Source organism: Bos taurus, chromosome 11 (assembly GCF_002263795.3).
Source record: "Bos taurus isolate L1 Dominette 01449 registration number 42190680 breed Hereford chromosome 11, ARS-UCD2.0, whole genome shotgun sequence".
Lineage (NCBI taxonomy): Eukaryota > Metazoa > Chordata > Mammalia > Artiodactyla > Bovidae > Bos > Bos taurus.
The window spans coordinates 2,862,800-2,888,198 of NC_037338.1; the positions used below are offsets into that span (position 1 = coordinate 2,862,800).

The following is a 25,399-nucleotide window of genomic DNA, read 5'->3' on the forward strand; positions in this document are numbered from 1 at the left end:
GCTAATGTTTATGGCTCTGATTTTTTCTTTCTATTTTATTTTTTAAATTATGAAAATATGATAACACACTTACAGGAGACTTGGAAAATACAGAACAAAGTTACACATAGCTCCATGATATATTTGGAGAAGGAAATGGCAACCCATTCTAGTCTTCTTGCCTGGAGAATCCCGTGGACAAAGGAGTCTGGTGGGCTGCCGTCTATAGGGTCACACAGAGTTGGACACAACTGAAGCAACTTAGCAGCAGCAGCAGCAGCAGCCACGATATATTGGGGCTTTCCTTGTAGTTCAGTAGTAAAGAATCCACCTGCAACGCAGGTGACCAGGGTTTGATGCCTGGGTAGGGAAGATCCCCTGGAGAAGAAAATAGCAACACACTCCAGTATTCTTGACTGGAGAATCCCACAGACAGAGGAGCCTGGCAGGCTACAGTCTATGGGATCGCAAAGAGTCAGACACGGCAGTGACTAAACCACCACCACCATCACTATGTATTACAATGATTTTTTAAGTAGATTAAGATTTTTAATTCGAGTTTCAATATCAAATTCTCAAAAATTAATAGAATGGATATACAGAAAAGTAGAAGGATACAGTAGGCCTGAAAAGCACCACAAACCAATTCAATAGCATTAAGATTTACATAATTTTCACGCAAGTAGGATACAAATTCTATTCAAGTTTCCATAGACTATTAACTAGGAGATACTGGAACATATCCAGGGACATAAAACAAGGTGCAAACTTTTCATGGTCTAAAGGTATTAAAATCATAGAATCTGTTATCAGTGGAATTATATTAGAAATCAGTATCGAAAGATAAGTGAAAATAACCCACATATTTTCAAGTGCAATGTGACATTTACCAAAAGAGGCCTTTGACTTGGTCGGGCTCTGGCTTTCATGGGTCCCTGAGGGCTGGGGTGAGTAAGGGGAGAGAGAAGAGGGGAGTAGAGACCAGAGGATGGGACTGGGGGTGGCAGTGGCCAGGAGGGGCTGGAGGGGGCGATGGGAGGCGGGGTGGGAGGGTTACATCTTCCTCACACTTCGACACATTTGTGGCCCCCACGGGCAGCAGAGGTCAGCCCCTGACATGGATTCTGCTGTGGCCACAGTCTCTAATTCCCACAGAAAGCTATCACCAGAAAGCCCGGCCACCGAGGTGGATGTGCGCGTTTGTGTCCCCTAGAGCCGGAGGAAACCGAAGGGACATGGTGGAAAACACTTGGGTCAGAACCAGCTCCATAGAGGAGACATGCCCTCGAGCAGCAACACTGCTGGAGGGACCCCGCGGGCGCCCCCGCCCCCATCCCGGAAGGACACCACAAGGAACAGAAGGGTGGCACAAGGGGACGGCAGGCTGCAGGCAGTCCTCGGAAATGGCGTCTCCCCAAAGAAGTACTTGGGGGAGGCAGGACTGAGCCTGGCGCCCCCTCAGGGGGGCTGAAGGCGCCCCTGCAACTCCCCCAGGGCCTGCACCCATCCTGGCCTCATGTGGCGGGGGTGGGGAGCTCCTGGGTGGTGGGGAACGGAGGTGGGAATGGCCTCCTCCAACTTCCCATGGGGCTGAGCAGGTGGTACCTGAAGCAGGCACCTTATTTATATTCTTATTCAAGAAAATCAGAGGAATCAACAATGCAAGAAGCTCTTGATCTAAAAAAACAAACAAAAAACAGCATCAGGCAGCAGTGCCCCTTACCAGAAGGGCAGCCGTGAGAAAGAGCAGGGGACGCTCCCACACAGCTGGTGGGGACACAAACGCGCACACCCAGCTCGGTCACCTGCCGGGCGAGACCTGCTCACCCACAACCCAGCAGTCGTCCTCCCTGGCACAGAGATACAACGCAGGAAAAAACAGAGAGGCAGACGTGCAATGTCGGTGCACGAATGGACAGACGACTGGACTCCATCTGCAGCACTCAACAACCATGGACGAGCCAGGATTCCTTCCACCCAGCAGCGTGGGTGACCTCACAGCGCTGTGCGGAAGAAGCCATTACAAAAGAGTACATGTGTATGATTAAGTACAAAAACGGGGATCCTGCTATCCTTGGTGGGGGGCAGGTTCTGTTCACGTTTCATTTTATTTCCTTTTTTTTTGGTCGCACCACATGGCTTGCAGGATCTTAGTTCCCCGACCAGGGATTGAACCTGTGCCCAGCAGTGAAAAGAGCCCTAACCACTGGACTGCCGGGGAATCCCCTCCTTTCGTTCTGGGTGCTACGTGTGTTGGACTTGTGAAAACTCGCTGAGGACACACTTATAGTCGGTGTTTTGTTTGTATGCTGCAATTCAACAGAACGATTACTTAAAGAAGTTCAGCGGGGTGGGGGTGGGGGTGGGCTAAGGATTGCCCAGTTTAGCCAATAAAAATACAGGTGGTGGTTGTTGTTCAGTCGCTAAGTGGTGTCCAACTCTGCGACCCCATGGACTGGCAGCATGCCGGCCTCCCTGTCCCTCACTATCTCCCAGAGTTATAGGATGATATAGGATGCCCAGTTAAATTTGAATTTCTTATAGATAAGGAATAATAATATTCTACAGACAAGGAATAATTCCTTAGCATAACTTCCTCCCATGTGATCTTTGTGTTGTATCTGGCGTCCCTGAGAGAGATCAGCCATCCTGGACTGGCAAGAGCTGCCATTAGGCAGCGCAGGGCCCTCTCTGACCCTGGTTCCCTCTGCAGAGCACGTCAGTGTTCCCACCGACCACCTGAGTCCTGGGGAGAGGCAATCCCACCTGGACTCCGCCAAGAGACAGAAAGCAAGAGCCCCTCATCCAGCGCCCCCCATACCAGCCTTCTGCGGGTGAAGGCAGGCAGGGCCCCGCCCCACATCCGGAGCTCCACCCCGTCTCTCCTTGGGCTCCGCCCACCACCGCAGCACTGTCTGCCAGAACCTGCTCTCCAGCTGTTCCCCGCCAGCCCGGCCCGGCAGCAGCTGGGCCGGAGCACAGTGGGAGGTAGACGGACCCTGCAGCCCCTCCAGCCGCTGCTGCAAGGCGAACTTGCAGCGGGAGTCAGAAGTCCAGCATCTGGGCTTCATTAACCCAAATCCGAGCCTTCGGCAGCGCTCTTGCCCACAGCGGGAGGGGAGGGGCCGACCCTGGACGGGGGTGCAGGCAGAGCCAGGGCTGGTTCCAGGAGGAAGAGGCGGACAGAGCTGTTGTCCGGGGGTGAAAAATAAAGAGCAAAGCGCTAGAAAGAGCACCGAGGGGACGAATGGATGAAAGAAACCCACATCTGCGGGCGGCGTTCCCTGCTTGCCCACTGCCTTTCATCCCCACGGCCCTTCTCTGCCTTCTAAACACAGTCCCCTGCCCTCTCAGTTCCCACTGGGACACAGACAGGGAGACAGGACCGGTTTTCAATTTTACACTGAGAAGTTACTGGTCAGAGGAGGAAAAGCCAAGACTCATCCCAACCACCACCCAAACTGCACAGGGCACAAGCAGGGGCGGGGGCAGGGAGGAGGGTGGGAGTGGGGCGAGGCCTGCGGCTCGGGTGGTTGACCCCACCCGGGAGGCCTCCCAGGAACTCAAAACAGGCGGACAAAGGAGGACGCAGAAAGCCCTGGAACCTTCCCAGCTACTGTCATATAAGGCAACGGGCTCAGCCCACTGCGCTCACACCAGGCCAGGCCCCTTCAGCGGCCTGCCCCCTCCACCCCGCGGGCCGCTGCAAGACCAGGACGCTGGATCAGCACACGGAGGGGCCTAAGGCGCAGGGAGGTTTGGAAATGACTTTTCCAAACCGACAGCAGAGCCCGGTCAGACGTGGAGCACAGGCGCTCAGTTTCCCAGCCTCCAGCCTCTCTCCCCCCAGGTCCTGCAAGGGGCAGCCTGCTGGGGCCCTGGGGGCAGCAAAGGCACCATGCCCGCAAGGGCCAGGAGGGTGCCAGGACCACCACACAGGTCAACGCAGCCCCTTTAGACGGGAACTGGGCCCTGCCGAAGCTGAACTGCCCAGAAAGGCCATCGGGCATCTGGCCAAATGTGTGAGCGGCCTTTTCCATGTCTCCAGGGCAGTTCAGGAAGCAACCACTGCGGCTGGTTCCCGGTGGAAACACTGCCCAACACCCTGCCCCAGGCCAACAGCGGGCCTGCCTCTCCTGGGCCGCTCAGGCCCCCTCACCCGCACTGCCTTCTCTCAGCCACCTGCCCCCCGGTCCTTCCCCTGGAGTCTCCTGTCTTGCATGTGAGCACGTGTTACCCGGGCAGGCAGATGGGGGCCTGGGCTCAGAGGTGCGGGTCACCTCCTCAGACGTCTGCCCGGTCATCTCACACCCACTGGGGCACAAACGTGAACACAGCACAGGGCTGACAGGAAGAGAAGGCGGCATGCAGCCAGCCTCGGACCCACACAGGGGGCTCCCACCGGGCAACGTGAAGGAGCTGTCTATGATCGCTGGCTTTGCCATGACTTATGCCCACAAGTGCTGGCCATGCCAGGGGAGCCAGATACGAGGCAGAACACTGTATGGTCCCACTGGGACCCGAGTCTGAAGCTCAGCACAACAAATCCATGGGACGAAAGCTGCCGAAGTGGTTCTTTTCGCAGAGCGAATGCCTGGGAGGGGTCCAGGGACCTTCTAGGGGAGCAGGTGTTTCTGGCTGGTGGCGCAGTGGTGGCTGCACAGACCTGGCGCAGTGCCCAGTGTCCACCTCTGATATGTCCTCTCCTGCATGTACATTATAACCAAACAAGGTGACTGCCCTTAGCAAACAAAGTTCACATCGACAGTCACATCTGGACTGCCATCCTCCTCTCTCCCTTCCTCCCTCCCTTTCTCTCTTTCTGGTATTATGATGAAACCTAGACCCCTAACAACACCTGAAAAGTCACCTGGTCTCGTGTCCCGGGACCCGCATATCGGTCCATTCAGTCAGGGCCTCCGCATACTTGAAGAGAAGTCGCCAGGGACTTCCCTGGTGGTCCAGTGGCTAAGACTGCGCTCCCAGAGCAGGGGGCCCGGGTTCGATCCCTGGTCAGAAAATTAGATTCCACATGCTGCAACTAAGACCCAGCACAAATAAATAAATATTAAAAAAAAAAACAGTTGCCATACTTCGCACACTATCCCTTCCCTCTAGTGCAACAGCTACTCTTCTGTCTTTTGGAATCTTTTTGCCATTCTGGGTGGGTTCTTCTGAAAGCCCTTGAGGTTGTTGACATTCTTTCTCATCAAGCAAGGCGCTCAGAACTGAAGTGGACCCTTATTTTGGGGGGAGCCCCTCGACGATACGCTCTTGACAGGTTGAGCCCAAAGTCTAGTTCACACACCTGACTGCCCAATCCCGTTTCCTAGATCCTGTTCTTCATTGTGCAGCTCAGTCTTTCTCTCCCACTCAGCCCATCATTATGGTCTTTCGAGATCTTCAGGGATCTTCACTGTCAGTTGCCTTCATGTTATGTATGAACCCGACCACTGTTCTGTTAATGGCCTCGTCCAAGACCTTGGGTCTGTGCTGGCCTGCCTGTCAGTGGAGACAGAGTTCTGGGTGGTGCCCAGACCTGTCCTCCAGGTGGACTCTGATGGCCAGTGGCACCTTCTGACGACGAGTCCGTCTAATTGGACATCACTCTTCAGCCCACGCTTCTGTGTGTTGTGGCAAGATAGGAAGTGCATCTCCATCAAATGCCCTACAGAATCCAGACAGCCCTCTCCAGGGTATTCTGGTTAGCCTATCAAAAACTAAATGCGGCTAGGCTGGCATGATTTATTCTTAGGAATCCTAGAGAGCAGGGCTTCCTTTTCTATGTATGCGCTCACAAGCTTTCCCCTGGGGAGTTCTGTTGAGGAACACGTCAAGTCCACAGCGCTGAGTGAAGAAGGACACTCTTCTTCTTCACCCCCGGGGAGCTCTCCCTTCCCCAGAGGTCTCTGTGGAGTCAGGGCACCCCCACGTCGTGCAGGACGGACGTGGAGGGGACCTCAACTCATCCCACCCAGTTAGATGCTGCCATCCTGTCTCCCCCTGCTATTACAGGCTGCAATCCCCTTTGATCAATATTCTAGTCCAGGTGAAAAATTAGGCTCCTTCACAAAGAAGACAGAAACAAAACAGGAATTACATGGTGTTGTTCTCTCTTCACCAGGGTTATCATTTCCCTGTCAGCCCAGAAGAGTGCTCCTCGCACCAAAAATAACTACACAGGGGACATCCCTGGCGGTCCAGTGGTTAGGACTCCACGCTTCCACTGCAGGGGGTGTGGGTTCAATCCCTGGTCAGGGAACTAAGATCCCACATGCCTCTCAGTGTGGCAAAAAAAAAAAAAAAATATATATATATATATATACACACACATACAGAAGCTCCTTCCGTGGGCCTTAGCTATTCCCAACAGAACTGTCAGCGGTTCATCTGGTTCATGTTATTTTTCCATGTGCCTTGCCTTCTTTCTCTCCTGTATCTTTCAAGATCCGAGATCATGCATGATGAGCTCTGGGTGCAGACCTTGCCGTCTCTAGCTATTAATACTTCCTGCTTTTTCCTTCGCTGGGTCCATTTGCAATCCATGTTCAAAGTCTTACTGTAGGATCTTCTGGCCCACCGGAGCCACTCTGTCTTTGGAATCTGCTACTAAAAAATTCTCGCTCTCTCTGCTTTTTGAAATCTGCCCTTCAGAAGCCAGCTCTCCACCAGCAAGCTCCCTCTTCTGTGCCAGGATTCCAGGGACCCAGAGTGCAAAGTCACAGCCCCTGTCCTCAGGACACTCACAGCCCAAGGCGTCAACCAAGGGCACCAACAACCAGGATTCTGCATCCAGAGGTTTCTACAAAGCGGAGCTGCCTCCTCGGAGCCTAGTCTTGGGGTTGAGGAAGCACCGACCAGGCAAAGAGGCTTTTCGGCGAAGAGGAAACAGACTGAAACGTTCGAGACAACTGCTCCTCATGGGTTTGGGTAGTGGCACAGCTTCTGGATAGGGCTGGAGTGTGGAAGCCTGCAGGGGTTGAGGGGCTGGGGAACATGGAGGGACATGGAAGGTTCTGGAAAGCAGGCAGGAAGGCCCTAGCACACCAGGCAGGGCTGTTTGAATTTCATCCTGGGCACAGAAGTCTGAAGGATTTTAAGCGAAGGAGTGACAGGGCCAGATGTGCACCAGGAGCAGGATCCCACTGCCAGACAGCATGGGGACGGTCACAGTGGTAAGAGATTGGAGATGGCGAGCTTCGGCCAGCCTTGGAGGGTGACGTGGAGAGGCAACGGTTGTGGGAGATGGGGCTGCTTGAAGGACACTGGTTTGTACTCTCATTTTTCACTGCTACGCTCCACTTTGCCTTCAGCTTAACACCGCATCCCTGGTTGAGGAGGTTGGGGAGAGCGCGGGCAGCACAGCAGTGTTGGTGAGTTGATCGTTTGCACTTAACTAGTCGGCAGACAGAGGCAGTGGCAGCCCCTCACACAACAATACGCCCTCCTTCCCGGGTCGGTCTGGGCACCGAGCCCAGTGGCTCAGCCGCCAGCGAGGGAGGGGGGACAAGGCCACCAACACGGGGGCATGGCGAGGGGAGGGGGCAGCCAACTGAGACCACAGGAAACACAGGGCAGCTGTGGAAAAGAGTTAGGGGCTCTTTCCCATCCAGTTTGCAACGGCTGCCAAAACCCACGCTGAAGTGGAAAGAGGGGCGGGGAGGACAAGCTGTGTGCAAGAGCAGACGAGAAATGGGGACAGGCTGGGTGGCACAGGCGTGGGGGAGGGGGATGGGTGCGTTTTCTAGAGGCACTCCCTGGTCCTTGTTGAATTTTGTCCAATTGGAGTGCTTTATCTATTCAGAAAAAAGAAATACAACTTCTAAATAAATGAATAAATAATATCCGCCCCGATGAGGAGCCCTCTTTCTCAGCAAAGTGCTCAACAGCAGGGTTTACCCTACGTGGTGTGTCTGTTCGAAAGCAGGTAAGTCTGTTCCACGATATTCACTCCGAGTATTTAAGGAGCATCTGCCAAGGGCACCGGAGCCCCAAAAAGACACCCTCTGAAAGACACTGACTCCTGGAATCCGAAATCGCAGCTTGGCTAACAGATGAAGGGTGTCTAAATTCAGGATGTGACAAAAGCAGTTTCAAATCTTTTGGGAAGTGACGGATTATTCAGACTGAAAAGAATTGGTATTGGGTCACTGGCTCTTTGAGGGTGGGGAAAAACATCAAGTTAGATCCCTGTTTCGTACCTACAAAAAATGGATTCCAGATGGGATTAGGAGCCAAGAGAAACAAAGTTATATAAGTACTGAAAGAAAATAGAACACAATATTTTTATGCTCTTGGGGTGGGGAAGGCCTTCCTTTTTAAGCTAGAAAGATTCAATTACAAATCAACCCTCTGTACTATGTACAGTAACTTTTCTGAAAGTCTGAAACTATTCTGAAATGAAAAGTTTACTGGAAAAGGAAAAATAATCATTTTGTGAAAGGATAAACACAAAGGTTTAAAAAGGACAATTTACAGGCTTAGGAGAAAACATGGTGCCCCAAACATACGTAATAAGCAACTTACAAATCAATATAGTTAAGAAGAAGAGGGACTTCCCTGGTGGTCCAGTGGTTAAGAGTCTGCCTTGCCATGCAGGGGATACAGGTTTGATCCCTGGCTGGGGAACGAAGATCCCACATGCTGTAGAGCCCCTAAGCCTGACGCTGAACTATTGAGCCTTCACACCACAACTAGAGTCCGTGAGCTGCAGCGAAAGGTGATGCAACGAATATCCCACATGCCTCAGCTAAGACCAGATGCAGCCAAATAAATAAATATGTAAAAAAGAAGAAGAAAAATTACCAGATAAAAAAATAGGTTAGGAATATCAAGAGATAATTTACACCAAAGGAAACACAGAAAAAGATTCTCAGTTTCACTGGCAACCAGGGAAATGAAAATCAGAATCACAGGATGAGACTTTTCACTTACCAGATTAACTAAAACTTAAAAACAACACTGAGAATGAGAGTGCTAATAAGAGTGTGGAGAAACAGGCATGTTCATGTCTATTATTGATTAGTATGGCTTCTTTTTTGGAGACCAAATTTTAAATATTCATACTTTAGGATGGCAGTTTCAAAGAACTCATCCTATCGAAGTATTTGCAGAGATGCACAAGCTTGCATACTGGACAAACATGATAACCAGGGACTGGCTGCACGCACAGCCGGGGAACACTGTGCGGCTATGGAACATGAGGCAGTTCATCACACACACGTGTGCAGGCACACCTTGGAGGAATTACAGGTTTGGTTCCAGACCACCACAATAAAGCGAATACTACAATAAATCAAGTCACATGAATTTTTTGATTTTCCAGTGCATATAAAAGTTGTACAGACCAGGAGAAAATATTTGCAAATGATGTGATTGGCAAGGGTTTAATTTCCAAAATATACAAACAACTATAATTCAATTAAAAAAAAAAACTCCCAAACAATCCAACTGACAAATGGGCTGAAGATCTAAATGAGACATTTCTCCAAAGAAGACATACAGATGGCCAATAGGCACATGAAAAGATAATAAATATTGCTAATTATTGGAGAAATGCCAATCAAAACAACAATGAGGTACCACTTCACACCAGTTATAATGGCCATCATTAGCAATTTTGCCAACAATAAATGTTGGAGAGGGTGTGGAGAAAATAGAACTCTCCTACACAGTTGGTGGGAATGTAAATTGGTGCAGCCACTATGGAAAACAGCATGGAGGTTCCTCAGGAAACTAAAAATAGAGTTGCCAAATGATCCACCAATTCCATTCCTGGGGATATATCCAGACAAAACTATAACTGGAAAAGATACATGCACCCTCATGTTAACGGCAGCACTGTTTACAATAGCCAGGACAGGGAAGCAATCTAAATGTCCATCAACAGATGAGGCGATAAAGAAGATATGGCACATATATACAACGGATACTACTCAGCCGTAAGAAAGAATGAGATGACGCCATTTGCAGCAACATGGATGGTCCTAGATTTACCATACTAAGTGAGGTAAGTCAGAAAGACAAAGACAAATGCCATATGATATCACTTTATGTGGAATCTAAAATATGACACAAATAAACATATCTACCAAAGAAAAACAGACTCAGACACAGAGAACAAACTTATGGTTGCCAAGTGGGAGGAAGCTGGGGGGAGGGAAGTACTGGAAATCTGGGATTAGCAGATATAAACTGTTATATGTGGGATGGATAAACAACAAGGTTCTACTGTATAGCTCAGTATATATATTTAATATCTTGTGATAAACCACAATGAAAAAGAGTATGAAAAAGAATATATATATGTATAACTGAGTCACTTTTCTGTGAAGCAGAAATTATTAAATAAATAAAATTATTTCAAAAGTTGTATTAATTCTGTAGTCTATTAGTGTGCAACAGCATTATGTCTGAATAATAATGTACCTATCTTAATTAAAAACATTGCAGTGTTACAAAATGCTATCATCTGAGCCTTCAGAGAGTGAGTCCTAATCTTTTCACAATAGTAACATCCAAGATCACTGATCACAGGCCATCATCACAAATATAATAATAAGGAAAAAGCTTGCAGTATTTCGAGAATTACCAAAATGTGCCACAGAGACATGAAGTGAGCAGACACTGTTGGGAAAATGACACTGGCAGACTTGCTCAATGCAGGGTCACCACAAGCTTCACTTGCGAAAAACGGAGTATTTGTGAAGCGCAATCAAGTGAAGAAGCACAATAAAACGAGGTCTGCCAGTACACAGACACATTTCCATACATGTAAATATACATACACATGAAAGTGAAAACAACAGCTACAAATCACACGGCCTGGCTGGAGCAAACGGGAAATTGGGGCTGGGCCACAAGGGACCCGGAGGCCAGGCTCAGCCCTCTGCACTTCTCAGCGCAGGTGACGGGGAGCAAGGCCGGGCAGAGACAGGACAATCACGTGCAGCCACAGAACAGACAGGCTGCGGAGGAGGAGCTGGAGTGTCTGTGAAGGCGTCGGGTCCCCCTGGAGGGGATCCAGGACAGCCTGGCTGGAAGGTGGGGAGAGGTGTCACTCTAGGTGGTGGTGTTTAGTTGCTGAGTCATGTCCGGCTCTTCGCCACCCCATGGACTGTAGGCCGCCAGGCTCCTCTGTCCGTGGGGTTCTCTAGGCAAGAATACTGGAGTGGGGTGCCATTTCCTTCTCCAGGGGATCTTTTTGACCCAGGGATCGAACCCAGGTCTCCTGCACTGGCAGGCAGATTCTTTACCACTGCGCCACCAGGGAAGCGCCATTCTAGGTAGTAGCAGCTGCAAACAGAGCTAGAGAGGAGAGGAGGGGACGCAGGGAGAGGCCTGCACAGGGAAGGGAGAGGGACTCCCTGGGGCTGTGCCCTCAAGTAGGAGAAGGAAGGAGGGGCGAAGGGGAGCCTGGAGTGGGTACAGAAAATTGGTCCTTATCTTCCTGCAGGCTGAGTTTGTTTGTTCAGCACATTCATTCACTCAAGAAGAATTTACAAAGTGCCCACAGTGTGCCAGGCTCTGTTCTGGATGAGGGGTGATATGACAGTGACCCCAGTAAAGGACCTGTTCACTGGAGGTGATAAGGAGGAGAGGCAGCCATGAACAAGGAACACACAGGACTTCCCTGGTGGTCCAGTGGTGAAGAATTCGCCTGCCGATGCAGGGGACATGGGTTTGATCCCTGGTCCGGAAAGATCCCACATGCCTCAGGGCAACTATGTCCATGTGCCGTAGCTACTGAGCCCCTGAGCTGCAACTACTTATATCTGAGCGCCTAGAGCTGCGCTCTGCAACAAGGGAGGCCACCGCAATGAGAACCCCGCTCACCGCAACCAGAGAAAAGCCCTCACTCAGCAAGGGAGACCCAGCACAGCCACAAATTAATTAAATTTTTAAAAAAGGGAAACAAATATAAAGAAATTTCTGGCTGAGATCAGCGCCGTGTAGAAAATAGAATGATTAATGGAGAGTTGGAGAGGAGGGTGTCAAGGGGATTGATGAGGGGACACTGTGCAGCTGATGTCTGAATGGCGAGGAGGAACCCTACCTCCATGAGGACTGGGGGGAGCAGTCTGGAAGGCGGGTAGGGGTGCTGTGAGTCTGAGGCTAATTGCACAAGGCAATTGTTTTGCTAATAAGACCATGTTAAGAAAATGAGGCTTTTTTTTCCGTTTGGTAATGAAGTCATTAGTGAGTTGTATTTTTAGTTCTTGCTCCTGGGTTTATGACACTGGGCGGGAGGAGGAGGTCTGTGGGGACTGATGGGGCAGACGGTGGTTCCTCCACACCCCACAGGGTGTCACGGGGGCGGGGATGAGCCTCAGAGGGCGGGGAGACGGAGGTGGGGCAGCACCCACCTGCTCCGGGGGCTCACGTCCAGGAAGAGCTGCACGAGTGCCAGCAGGTTGTGGTGGTGATCAGAGGCCCGACTCAGGGCGCAGCACAGCTGCCGGAGCTGCGGGGCATAGAGGGCATCCAGCTGGGCTTCCAGAGGCAAGGCGCCTCCCACCCTGACCTCCCATCAGCCCACTAAGCAGGGAGGCCTGGAGAGCAGAGGGGAGGACCGCTGGAGCAGCGTGGGCCCCGCTGGGGGCCGAGGGAGCACCCTGGCGACCTCACAGGTGAAGCCGGGGGCTTGGGCTTTGACTCAGGGGTCCACAGTACCTTTTCCGGCCACTCTCGGATGTTCTCCAGGAGCTGGAGCAGAAGCTGCTGGAGATCAGTCTTGGGCAGCAGGCGGAGTCTGGTGTCCAGGCCAGCTCGGCATAGCAGCTCAATCAGGTCCAGAAGGTTCTGGTCAGTGTAGGCCCCTGGCTGGGCCAGTGCGCACAGTGTCAGGAACTGGAGAGGAGAGAGCGCTAGGGCAGGGGTGCCTCCCTGGCACTGCGAGCTCCCAGCTGTGCTGGGAAGGAGCTGAGAAAAGTAACATGGCCTGAAGTCGAGCCTCCCAGGGTCGTCAGGGGCAGGCACGGGCGTGGAGGGAGCCAGCTTCGGTAGCATCCATCCTGGCAGCCAGCAAAGCGCCTGTGATGGTGCCCAGTGGGACCCCCTGAATTAGATGATGGGTGGGTCTGGATCGAGAGCGGGCACGGGGATGGATGGGACTCACCTTACAGATGTAGTTCAGGCTGCTGTCCAAGGCCACCTCCTGGAGGGCGTCCTGTTGCTCACTGTGGCTCAGGCTGGCCTCGCTACGTAACACAGAAGCACAGAAAGGGAAGCAGTCAGAGGCAAGCACAAGGGAAGAACTAAGGCGGGGGGAGGCGGTGCCTGCTGGAGAACAGAGTTCTTGGACGATCCATTCAACTCAGGGCCCTGGTGCCCTGTGTTTGCGGGTCTTTCTCTTGTTGTTATCGTTCAGTCGCTCAGTCGTGTCCGACTCTTTGCGACCCCATGAATCGCAGCACGCCAGGTCTCCCTGTCCATCACCAACTCCCGGAGTTTACTCAAACTCATGTCCATTGAATCGGTGATGCCATCCAACCAGCTCATTCTGTCGTCCCCTTCTCCTCCTTCCTTTGATCTTTCTCAGCATCAAGGTCTTTTCAAATAAGTCAGCTCTTTGCATCAGGTGGCCAAAGTATTGGAGTTTCAGCTTCAGCATTAGTCCTTCCAATGAATATTCAGGACTGATTTCCTTTACGATGGACTGGTTGGATCTCCTTGCAGTCCAAGGGACTCTCATGAGTCTTCTCCAACACCACAGTTCAAAAGCATCAATTCTTCGATACTCAACTTTCTTTATAGCCCAACTCTCACATCCATGCGTGACTACCGGAAAAACCACAGCTTTGACTATAAAACCACAGCTTTGGATCTTTGTTGGCAAATTGATGTCTTTGCTTTTTAATACACTGTCTAGGTTTGTCATAGCTTTTCTTCCAAGGAGCAAGCGTCTTTTAATTTTGTGGCTGCAGTTAACCGTCTGCAATGATTTTGGAGCCCAAAACAATAAAATGTCACTGTTCCCATGAACACAATGTCACATGTCACATGTCATGAACGCAATGAATAGGTCATCCACTGCTGCGTAACAAATTACTCCCCCCAAATGGAGGGGCTTAAAAACAACAAATACGTATTATCCTGTGCAGTTTCCGAGGGTCAAGAACCTAGAAGCAGCTTAGCCAGGGAGCTCTAACTCAGGGTCTCTGGGGAGGCTGCCCCCAAGGCTTTCGTGGGGGGTGCCTGCTGTCAGCATAGGCTTGACTAGCCTGGAGGAACTACTTCTTAGGTCACTAGGGGGTCACCAGCCTCAGTCATTCCATGAGCTTCACCCCAGGGTTCCCTAACTTGCCCAGACTTTCTCTAAAGTGAGTGATCTGAGAGAGAGGAGATGCCCGCCTAAGATGGAGGCTGCAACCTTTTAGAACCTAACCTTGGAGGTGACATTGCTTCTGTGATCTCCCCTGGTCACATGGGCCAGCCTCACTCAGGGTGAGAGAGCTGCACAAGGGGGTGAACACCAGCACGTGGAGCCACCGGTGCCCCTCGGGGGCTGGCACCCCAACACTGGCACTTCAGGAGGGCCCCTAGCTTTAGTTTTCTGGGGCTTGGAAGCCTGAAAAATCATACTCCAATGACTCCTGCCACGTAGTCCTCAAAAGCATTGTTTGGAGTTTCCCTGGTGGTCCGCTGGTTAAGAATCTGCCCTGCAATGCAGGGGCCAAGGGTTCAATTCCTGGTCTGGGAAAATCCCACATGCTGCAGAGCAATTAAGCACTACAACTACTGAGCCTGTGCTCCAGAGTCCAAGGGCCACAACTACTGAAGCCCGTGCCCAGAGCCCGTGCTCCACAGCAATGAGAAGCCTGCATCGGCAACTACAGAGTAGCCCCCACTCGCCACAACTAGAGAAACCCTGCTCGCAGCAACAAAGACCCAGTGCAGCTAAAAACATAAATAAAAATAAATAAACAACTAAAATAAAGAAAATCCATTTAAAAGTGTTCTCTGTGCACACAGGTATGGTGAGTCTGTGCATGCACGGAAAAGCATGCTTCATTGTAGCTTATGTCAGGTTAGCTTCCAAAGTCTGCAAGTAAGGTGAAATCGGATTGAGAGAGATCCTCAACAACTCCCCCAAAGGTGTTCCACGACCATGCTGTCCACAGACAAGCCTGGCACGAACAGATTCCTCTTAGACAGCAAACAGCCTGGACGAAGACAGGCCACGGTCACATTTAAAACACCCTCTTTAAAGACCAGAGTCACACACAGTTTGGCGAGGGCACCCCACTCCAGTACTCTTGCCTGGCAAATCCCATGGATGGAGGAGCCTGGTAGGCTGCAGTCCATGGGGTCGCAAAGAGTCAGACACGACTTGAGCAACTTCACTTTCACTTTTCACTTTCATGCATTGGAGAAGGAAATGGAAACCCACTCCAGTGTTCTTGCCTGGAGAATCCCAGGGACGGGGGAGCCTGGTGGGCTACTGTCTATGGGGTCACACAGAGTCTGACATGACTGACGTGACTTAGCAGTAGCAGCTACAAGAAGGGAGGTGCTGGCAACACAGCAGACTCACATCTCTGCACAGGCCTGCCGGGCACATGCTCCCCGGGTGAAACCCTGAGCTTGGGTGTCCTTACTAAATGATGCTCTTTCTCTGGCCACGTGTATATCATTGGCATCAAATAAGTGAGGTGGCTTTTTAAAAATTAACGTGTTATTTATTTTTGGCTGTGCTCGGTCTTCCTTGCAGTGCATGGGCTTCTCATTGCAGTGGCTTCTCTTGATGCAGAGTGCAGGCTCTAGGCACAGGCTTCAGGAGGTGCAGCCACGGGCACCGGCCCAGCTGCCCCATGGCATGTGGGATCTTGCTGGACCAGGGATTAAACCCATGGCCCCTGCACTGGCAGGCAGATATCTCAACACTGGACCACCAGGGAAATCCAAGTAGGATGACTTTATGACAAGGCTCCCTGTGCCGTCTCTTCCGCTGCTGCAGTCTTACTAACTAGCTTGGAGTTCCTGATAACAAGGGACTCCCTACAAATGAAGTCCCCCGTGATGACAACGACACTGCCGACAGCAACAGCCTCTGGGGCCGCCGCCCTGGCCACGGTTCCCAGACGCTCCAGAGAAGAGGCTCCGCTCTTTCCTTCTCTATGCTGCTTCTCAGAGAGGGAAGAAAAATGCCATCTCTAGGCACCCAGGAAGTCGGTGTCAACAAATCACTGCTGGAGTGGAGGAGTGGGGCCAGTGCTAGATAGGCCTGGGCTGGGCCTTTCTTCCAGGCCATTCTTCCTCAGCATTCCTGAGGGCCAGAGAACACGAACAAACGGTGGAAACTGGGGCTCACGCACTGGGCCTGGGTCAGAGTTGCACGGGAGTCCTGGCTTACACCAGTCCATGAGCGTGCGCAGGGCCGTGCAAACATGGGAGGCAACGCTTTTAGATTGCCCAAAGAGGCGGGGAGCCTCAGAGCCAACTTTGTGACTCTGCCTAAGTGGAGGGAGCTCTCAGACAGTTTCGTGCTGCTAGTGGGAGAAAGAGGGCAGAAATTGTGAGCTGGTGACTCATCTTCTCAGAGCTGGGGAGGGGAAGTGTGTCTGTGACAAGAGTCTCTCCTCCTGGGGATGGACAGAATGCCAGGCTTTCTAAGTGGGAAGGATGCATGGCCTCCCCCTACTGCTGCCCCCGCCCCCGCCACACTGCACCCCAGTGTCTCCCCAGGCTTCCTCTGCTGAGAACAGCCAGCAGGCAACATAACGGGTTCCCCTTCCCCACCTGCCTCTCTAAGGAGCCGGTCGCCTGGAACGTGGCATCTGAGACTGCTATTCTGGGAAGTGGCATCGGCTGATCCCCAGGCCTCCGCCGCGAAGAGGAATTCATAGTCTAAGGAGCCCACTCCTCTCCTGGATTCAGCAGGTTGGAATCAAGTTGAGGGTCCCACCACCAGCCTCACCAGCAAAGCAGCTTTCCCCCACCCCCACCCCCAGCCTTGACACTGGCCTGGCAGTTAGGGTTCCTGGCCCGTGGCCAGCACCCAGGAGCTAGAGTTTGGGTTGCAAAGGCATCGTTCTACACTCTTAAGAGAAGCGTGTTGGCTTCTAGCAACTGATCTGATTATTATTTGAGAAAAAAAAAATTAAGTGAAAGTGACCCTCTGCTCCTTTTCCTTGGGAAGACGGGAAAACCGAGGGTCTAGTTGGGGGTCTGGGCCCACCACACATTCCATGGGCAGGGCACGCTCCCAGGCTGGCACTGCTAAACCAGACCAGCGCTGTCAGCTGGGCTCTAGTGACCGAAGTCAAGGCAATGAAGAGGAATCGATGCTGAGCTAATGGGGGGGCGGGGAGGCAGCAACTTTTACCTGGATCCAATTACTCTGTCCCAAGGCCACCACCCCCACACTTGACAGGATGCCCTTTCAGTGGACTGATTGCCATTTAGCCGACTGGCCTCTGTACCAGGCCCCCCTCTCAGAGAACCCAGTGGGTGAAGGCCACCAGCAACAGGCAACAGCAGCAGGCTGCCAGTCCTCAGGGGCTGGACCTGCGGTCTGCGCTTCCCAGGTGGCGCAGTGGTAAAGCAACTGCCCGCCAGCGCAGGAGACACAAGAGATGGGCGTTCCATCCCTGGGTCGGCAAGATCCCCTGGAGTAGGAAATTGCAACCCACTCCAGTATTCCTGCCTGGCAAGTTCCATGGACAAAGGAGCCTGTTGGGCTACAGTCTAGGGGGTCGCAAGAGTTGGACACAACTAAGCGTGCACACACACCTATGATCTGACCAGGGCTCTTCCTCTGGGCTTTGCAATCAGGGAGCAGCCCAGGAAGATCAGCCACTGCTCCCTCTCTTTCCAGGTGAGACCGGGGACACCTGATGAAAAGTCTGTATAGCTGAGCGTGGCACTGGTCCCCTCTGAGGATGCTCAGGCTCTCATCTGCTTCCTGTCCAGCGTTCACACTCTGGTTCCTCCTCTGCTGGCTGTCTCCCTCCTCAGGCTCATCACAGGGCAGAAGGCAACTCTATCTGCAATAAGGCAGACGTCAGATGATGCACGTGGTCCGGCAGCAGCAGGGCTGTTTCCTTTTGGAAGGAAATCTTGAAGCATTCGATGAGATGGTGATGAGTTTCAGGGAAATCTGGGATTAGGAACAGCTGGCGAGAGACCGGTCTTTCTCACAGCGACTGGAGAGATGGCAAGCCGTGGGCCCACATGTGGCCTCATTTCCAGTCTCGGCCACTGACGGCACGTGAGTGCCTCAGAGGAGCCCTAGATGGGGACATCCCTGGAGGTCAACACAGAAGCACCTGATGTGGAACCAACTGACATGGGACGAGCCTCTGAGGACGAGGACGATGGAGAGAGGGCACCCTGTCCTGAAGATGCTCTTGTGGCCCATGGAGCTGTGAAGGCTGCCACAACCTTGGTAGAGGAGATGCCAGAACTTTCTTGATGTTCCCTGAGTGCTCTAGAAGAGTCTTCCAACCCTGAGACACCCCGAGTTTCCCAAACACAGAAGCAAGCCAGCACTTCACCATCCCCCACCCCAGGGAGGTCATGGGAGAGGTCTCTCCTGGACCTGTCTGCTTCTTGAAAGGAGGCTATACTCCCAAAAGAACGTCCCTAGACTGAGTGGCTTGGCGGCTGGTCCCAGCCCCTCTTATAGAGATGCAATCTGTACAGGGGCAATCTTAAAGGAGCAATTCATCGGCCAGATTCTCTGGGCCAGTTTTGAATCCTCGGTGGAGAGCGTGTGCCAGCAGCCATCCCAAGGTGGGGGGCCCAAGGAAAGAGGCAGGGGTGTCAGAACAGCCGTCTGGGGCCGCGGCACTCTGGGCCTTGCCCTAGGACCACGGGGCTCTGCCTTGCTCCCACAGGGTGCTGAGAAGCGGGAAGCCTTCGTGCTGGGGGTTTGTGCTCTCAAGTATTTGTGCTAGCGTGCTCAGTTCCTCAGCTGTGTCCAATTCTTTGCCAACCCATGGACCGTTGTCCGCCAGGCTCCTCTGTCCATGGGATTCTCCAGGCAAGAATACTGAAGCAGATGCCCTTTCCTCCTCCAGGGGATCTTTCCAATCTAGGGATCAAACCTGGGTCTCCTGAGTCTCCTGCATTGCAGGCAGATGCTTTACCGCTCAAGTGAGCCACCCTCAAGTATTTGAAGTGATGAATTTAAATGGCCACACTTCTACAAATCACCTGCCCCTGGGGGAAGGGGGAAGTTAGGGGAGTGTGGCTCTTTGCAGAGTAAATGGGGAGGTTAAGAGCCTCCAGTGCCACCTCCCACTTTCCAAGCGGACACCAGGTGCGCACCACTTTCCAAGCGCTCAGAAATAGCTCCTCTGAATCCTCAGGCCCTCCGGGCCCTCCCCTTCATGGACTTTTGTTTTTCTGAGTGTAATTCTCTCCCTGATTCCTCCTAGAAGGTGGTTCAATTGAAGCTCCGTGTTGGGGAAGAGACAAGTGACTTATTACACCTGGTGTGAATGCCAAGGAGGGGGAGGGGCAGGCGCAGGGCAGGCTGGCACAAGCATGGGGTATTTATAGCAGAGCGAGGGTGGTTTGGTCTGGTTTGGCTTGGCAGACAATTACCAAACACAGTGGTGGAACAGGTTCTTAAGAAAGCTCGGGCCGTACCCTAGAGGGATGTCCGCCCACCACAGCCGGCCCCAGGGCTACTTGGCAGGAGGGAGGGGGCTCGGCCTGTCCAGGGTCCTAAACACTCGTGCACTCGTGTGTGCTAAATCACTTCAGTTGTGTCCAACTCTCTGCGACCCTATGGACTGCAGCCCACCAGGCTCCTCTGTTCATGGGATTCTCCAGGCAGGAATACTGGAGTGGGTTGCCATACCCTCCCCCAGAGGATCTTCCCGACTCAGGGATCGAACTAGCATCTCCTATGTCTCCTGCATTAGCAGGTGGGTTCTTTACCACTAGCACCACCTGGGAAGCCCCCTAAATAGTCAAGTCTCACACCGACTACTCAGAGAAGTCTCAACAAAAAGTTTGCCTTTACAACCCAGATCTAGTCCGCCATCCATCCAACAAGAGTCGTTTCTGTATTGCACCGGTTAGCATCCCTGTCCCACCCAGCCCGAACCCAGTGCACAACGGGGCTGCAACAACACAAAACGGGGCATTGCAGACTTTCCACGCAAAGTGTGCCCGGCTGGCCACGAGCTGATGTTAGGTCATGTGTCAGGAGGGGCTTGGAGACAGACCAAAGGGACTGGGACACATCTTGGAAGAGGAGGGGCAGCAAGCGCTCTGAGTCAGGAAGGGGCAGGAGCAAATGTCAGCCTCCAGGGCAGTAAGACCTGGCAGTGCCTGGTTCTTCCCATCGCTGCCTTGAGCTGTGAGCACGGGGACTCACACACCGATCACCCGTGGTAAGACGCACAGTTCACTGTGGCCCCTCAGACTCTGTGCTTCACTCTTTGGGCTGGAGTCTGGAGTCTGCAGTCACCAGTCTGATGACTTTTTAACTTAAAAAAAAATGCACATAATTTCCAATAATCATCAGAAGAAATCTCTCCTTTATCTAACTAGTAAAATGCTCACTGAGCCCCAGCGCTATCGCCAACAATGACGACAATGGAGCTTTGCACAGTGACCGGCCAGGTGTATCACATTTATGGAAGAGGAGCTACTTTAGTGTTTCCAAGCAAGAATACGTGGGCTTCCCAGGTGGCGCAGTGGTAAAGAATCCACCTGCCAGTGCAAGAGACACGGTTCGATCCCTGGGTCGGGAAGATCCCCTGGAGGAGGGCATGGCAACCCACTCCAGTATTCTCGCCTGGAGAATCCCATGGACAGAGGAGCCTGGTGGGCTACAGTCTCTGGGGTCACAAAAGAGTAGGACACGACTGAGCATTAGGTGCATGGATGTATTCAGTTGGCTGATAAGTTCATTCAGGTTTTTCCGTAAGATGTAACACAAAAACCCCAATGAACTTTTTGGCCAACCCAATATGTTTAGAAGAGCCTCCTTTTTGTTTTTTATATATATATATTTACATTTTTCCTGAGGTGTAATTGGTACTGCACGTATTTAATGGACACGATTAGATAGGTTTGAACTGCTTTCAGTGGCCATGGCCGTGTGAGTAAGGGTACCAGGGAGGGGCGTACTCACCTCCCAGTGTGCTGTGTGGGCCCCAGGGGCTGCAGAGTAGGGCTGTGGGCTCCGAGGTTGTGGAACGTGGCTGAGACCTCTCGCAGTGAGGGGCACCACAGGTTCGTGTTCCCATCTGTCAGACCAAAGAAGGTGCGGGGGTTAGGGGGCAGAACAGGACGGGCTGCACTGGGCCCACGGCGGGGCCACGGGGACCAGCCGCACTCCTGGGCAGCACAGGTGTTTCCTGGAGGGTGAAGCCTCCAGAGGTTTCAGACACTTGTGGTGCTCTGGGAACCTGGATGCTCATTCTCCTGTCTTCAAGCTACGGCCACCTTGACGTGTGGGCCTGGGGAGGACGGCACCCTCACCAGCTCCATCAGCTGCCCTGAGCTGAGCCAGGTGCTGAGTCCCCAACCAGAGGCCTCCAAACCACAAGACAGGCGACACAAGGCTCCCCAGCCGTGCACTCTCCGCCACCGAGGCCTGAGTCTGGCTTGGCACCTACTACGGACTCTCAATAGCGTCCTTAGGGCAACGTCTGGACGTTCCCAGGTCTACTGATCCTGCCGGAGGGCCTCCCCACAGTCCCGGAGGCGTTTTCTCAGCAAGCTCGAGCTTTGAGGACCATTCTCTCTTGACAGGAGCAATCATCTGACCTCCTCAACAAAGGGGAAAAACCTTACGGACTGGAGGGCCTTTCTTCCTTCAGACTGTTTAAGGATATTTTCCGAACTAGGAGAACAGAGAAGCAGAAGACAACGGGGTGGAGTGTGCTTCCCAAGCTGGCTGCACCTCTGCTGCCCCAGCCCCACGCTGGCCCCTCTCTCTCCTTCCTCTCCCTCTTCCGCATCATCTTATTTGCTGATCTGCTCGCTGCTTGTCTGTGTCTCCCCATTAGAATGTAAATCCCGTGAGGACAGGGGCCAGGTCCATGCTGTTTCTCCCTGCACACTCAGAGTGGCCGGTGTGTGGAGGAAGCTGAATGGATGGAAGGATGGATAAATGATGAAATGAATGAATGCATCCTACATAAGCCTGACCAAGCAGCAGACGGCTAAAAGGGAGACTGGTAACAAGTCACAGGACAGGCTGGCAGTGTTTCGGAACACAAACGAAGGGTCTGATGGAGGGTGAGCTGCAGGAATGCAGAACCAAGAGCAGCGCCGGCTTGAACCTTCACCATTCCGGAGGGCGAGCCTTCCGTCCTAAGGGTACCCCTTGATGGACCCCACCATGTGTAGGATGCATGCCAGCTGCCAAAGACTAAAAGGTGACCCAGTAGATCCCTTGACCTCAGGGAGCTTGTGGTCTAGGAGGCGGAGAATCCAGGTGGATAAATCAATACAAAAGAGTATGTTGCTGTAAAACCCAGAGCTGGTGAAAGGTGGGGAACCTGCTCAGGCGAGAGAGACTTAACTGGGGGCTGGGGCAGGGGGCAGACAGCACGCACAGGTAATTGGAAATGAAGCCCATGCCTAGCCAAGGGACGGAAGTGGCAGAGGGCATGAAACAGCGTGGGCGCATCTAGCCAGAAACAGGGCACTGAGATGTCTTGGCCACGGTCCCTCGTGGCGGCCAGCTGAGGGTCTGAGTCCCAGCCAGGGCCATGCCTTCGGGGATGGTGGCATTGAGTGTCTCTCTCTGGAAACACAACTCAGTTGAGGCTCACCCAACAGTAATGAGACTCTGGGAGGAGGAAAAACATTCTTGTGTTTTTTTCCTCTCGGGCAACTTAACAAGTCAGAGAATGGTAATAATACCCCTTGCCCAAGTCGCAAATGAGCTGGGAAGAATGAAGGCTGCAAAACACAATGAGAGAGGGCTGTCTGCCTGAGCAGAGCCCGAGCCGGGAAGTGGGTGGGAGCGGGGCTGTGTGGGAGGCCGGTGACCTTGCCAGGGCGGGGAGGACCGGTGTGGCAGGAGAATCGCCAAGGGCGAGGCCCCAGGGAGGCCCGGCTGGGTGGGACATCCTGCCCGGACGGCCTGCAAGCCCCCTCCCCACGGCGGCCCCCGCAGGTGCCTCGCTCCAGAAAAGCCCTTGACAGCATCGCAGACCCCACTGGCCTGGGGCCCAGTCAGGCCTCACCCCTCTCCGTGTGCCTGCCCGGCCATTTACTGCACACCCCCGCTCCTCTGGGGCTGAGGGGCCAGAAGTTCCAGAGAAAGGGGTCTGGGTGGCCCCAGGATAAACCAGTCCCGTCAAACTGACAGCCCAGGAAGCTGGTTAAGTGACAACAGGCACCCGGAGCCCGTAATTAACGCTGCCTGTAAGTAGGCCAGGCACTCAGCTTTTCCCGAGCACCGTGCGTCCCCAGTGAGGGTTTTCTGGAGAGCTGACACCGAAGAAAAGTCTCGAGAACTCGGTTTCTGTACGCCCACGGCGCGGTCATCTGAGGTGATCCCCCGGGGGGAGCACCGGGGCCCTGGGCTGATTCCAATGCCAGCCCCAACAGCCAGCGCATCTGGGCTCGGTTGAGAGGCTGAGTCTGAAAGCTCTCCTGGGATGGAGCGGAGGCTTGGGCGGGGGCGGGGAAAAGAGGCACAGGCCGGAAATAAAAGTGACTTTTCCATCTGCGCCTCAGCAGCCTCTTGACTTCATGTAGCCACCCTTCTCCTAGCTCCGTCTGTGCACAATGGGGGAAACCACACACATCCCTGCAAGCCTCTCAGTCCCCCAAGTTCCAGCCCCTCTGCGGGGGCTTCCTTGCACCTTCCTGACACCTGCCAGGACCCACCCGGGGCCTCAGGGGAGCAGGGTCTGCAGACATCTGTCCTTGTTCATGCCCTCCCCCGCCCCCAATCAAGCTGCTAACGCGCACTCTGAGTGTTGCTGTGGGGAGACCCAAGTGACATCATCTGATGGGGTCCCGATTTTCAGACATGGAGACCCCACAGGGCCACAGCAGGGGAGCCCCCATCAGCCTTAAATGGGAGTGCTGATTCCCAAAGGAATGTGAGCTACTGAACCATCACACATCCGAGCATGGGGCTCATGACTTTTTTTTTATTGTTGTTTCAATGGACGTGAATCTGAGTGAACTCCGGGAGTTGGTGATGGACAGGGAGGCCTGGCGTGCTGTGATTCATGGGGTCGCAAAGAGTCGGACACGACTGAGCGACTGAACTGAACTGAGTCACTAAGTCGTGTCTGACTCTTTGCAACGCCATGGACTGCAGCCTGCCAGCCTCTTCTGTCTATGAGATTCTCCAGGCAAGAACACTGGAGTGGGTTGTCCTTTCCTCCTCCAGGGGATCTTCCCCACCCAGGGATAGAACCCGCATCTCCTGCACTGCAGGCGGATTCTTTACCGATGTGCCACCAGGGAAAGGAAGGCTTAAAACCTTACTCTTTTTCATCCTCCCAACTCAGATTATTTAACTTCCCTCAGCATTTTTGTATTTAAATTTAAACTTGCTCTGTATCACAGGTTTTAGCCAATCAACTCTAGCCTTAGTCACATAAAATTGTTATTCAGAGGACTTCCCTGGCGATCCAGTGTCTTAAGACTCTAACTCCCCATGCAGGGGGCCCAGGTTCAATCCCTGGTCAGGGAACTGGATCCCACATGTTGCAACTATTGAGTTCACCTGTGGCAACTAAAGATCCCGCATGTAGGAGCCACAACTAAGACTTGGTGCAGCTAAAAAAAAAAAATTGTTATTTAGTCAACAAACATTAAGTGAACACCAGGTGACTGAAGTTCTGGTCTTGTGGAGCTGAAGGTTTGATGAGGAAACAAACCATGTGCGTGGAAGTGAAGCATGCCACACCAGGAGGTGTAAATGGCATGGAAGGCGGTGGGTGGAAGGTCAGCATGATGCAAGAGTGATGTAATGGTCAGGAGGAAGAGCCCTGCAGACCCTGGGTCCAGCCAGGAGCCCGTGGTGCTGGAGCTGGTGCCAGGCCCAGGGGTGGGTCAGGGTTAGGGTGAGGTGGGGACGGGAAGACATGGGAGGGGAGGGGACAGACCTGTCCCCCGTGGGGCCTGGGCAAAGAACAAAGGGGATGTTATCAGAGGAATCTGCCATGTTTGTGGTAGAAACATAAAATCCCATCAAGTCCACATTTCACAAACACGAACATTTCATTGCCTTCAGGGCTCACCACAGAGGACCATGCCCCAGGGCCTTGAGGAAGCCCACCCAGACCCATGCCACTCACATCCCTGTCTCCCCTCCAGACCCGCTCTGCTCCGGTCTCCTTCCTGCTCCTCCTCCGCTCTGCAACCCTCACGGCCCCTTCACCTGCCCTCTTCTCACCGCGCCCTGGGGCTCAGGCCCTCTCCCCCTATGGCCTCCTTGCATGTAACACAGCCTGCGCCTGCCCCTCCACACACACACACA

General features: G+C 53.0%; 1 protein-coding gene across 4 annotated transcripts in view; it reads right to left on the reverse strand.

The window, feature by feature from the left end:
• Positions 1-25,399, reverse strand: part of FAM178B (family with sequence similarity 178 member B) — a 107,540-nt gene that overhangs the window by 31,892 nt on the left and 50,249 nt on the right. For all 4 annotated transcript variants that reach the window (XM_024999286.2, XM_024999285.2, XM_024999283.2 and 1 more), the window contains exons 9-12: positions 21,074-21,188; positions 13,097-13,178; positions 12,652-12,828; positions 12,345-12,442 (exon numbers count right to left, since the gene is read on the reverse strand). In XM_024999286.2, coding sequence (XP_024855054.1) covers positions 12,345-12,442; positions 12,652-12,828; positions 13,097-13,178; positions 21,074-21,188 — 472 coding nt within the window. The remainder of the gene's footprint in view (positions 1-12,344; positions 12,443-12,651; positions 12,829-13,096; positions 13,179-21,073; positions 21,189-25,399) is intronic.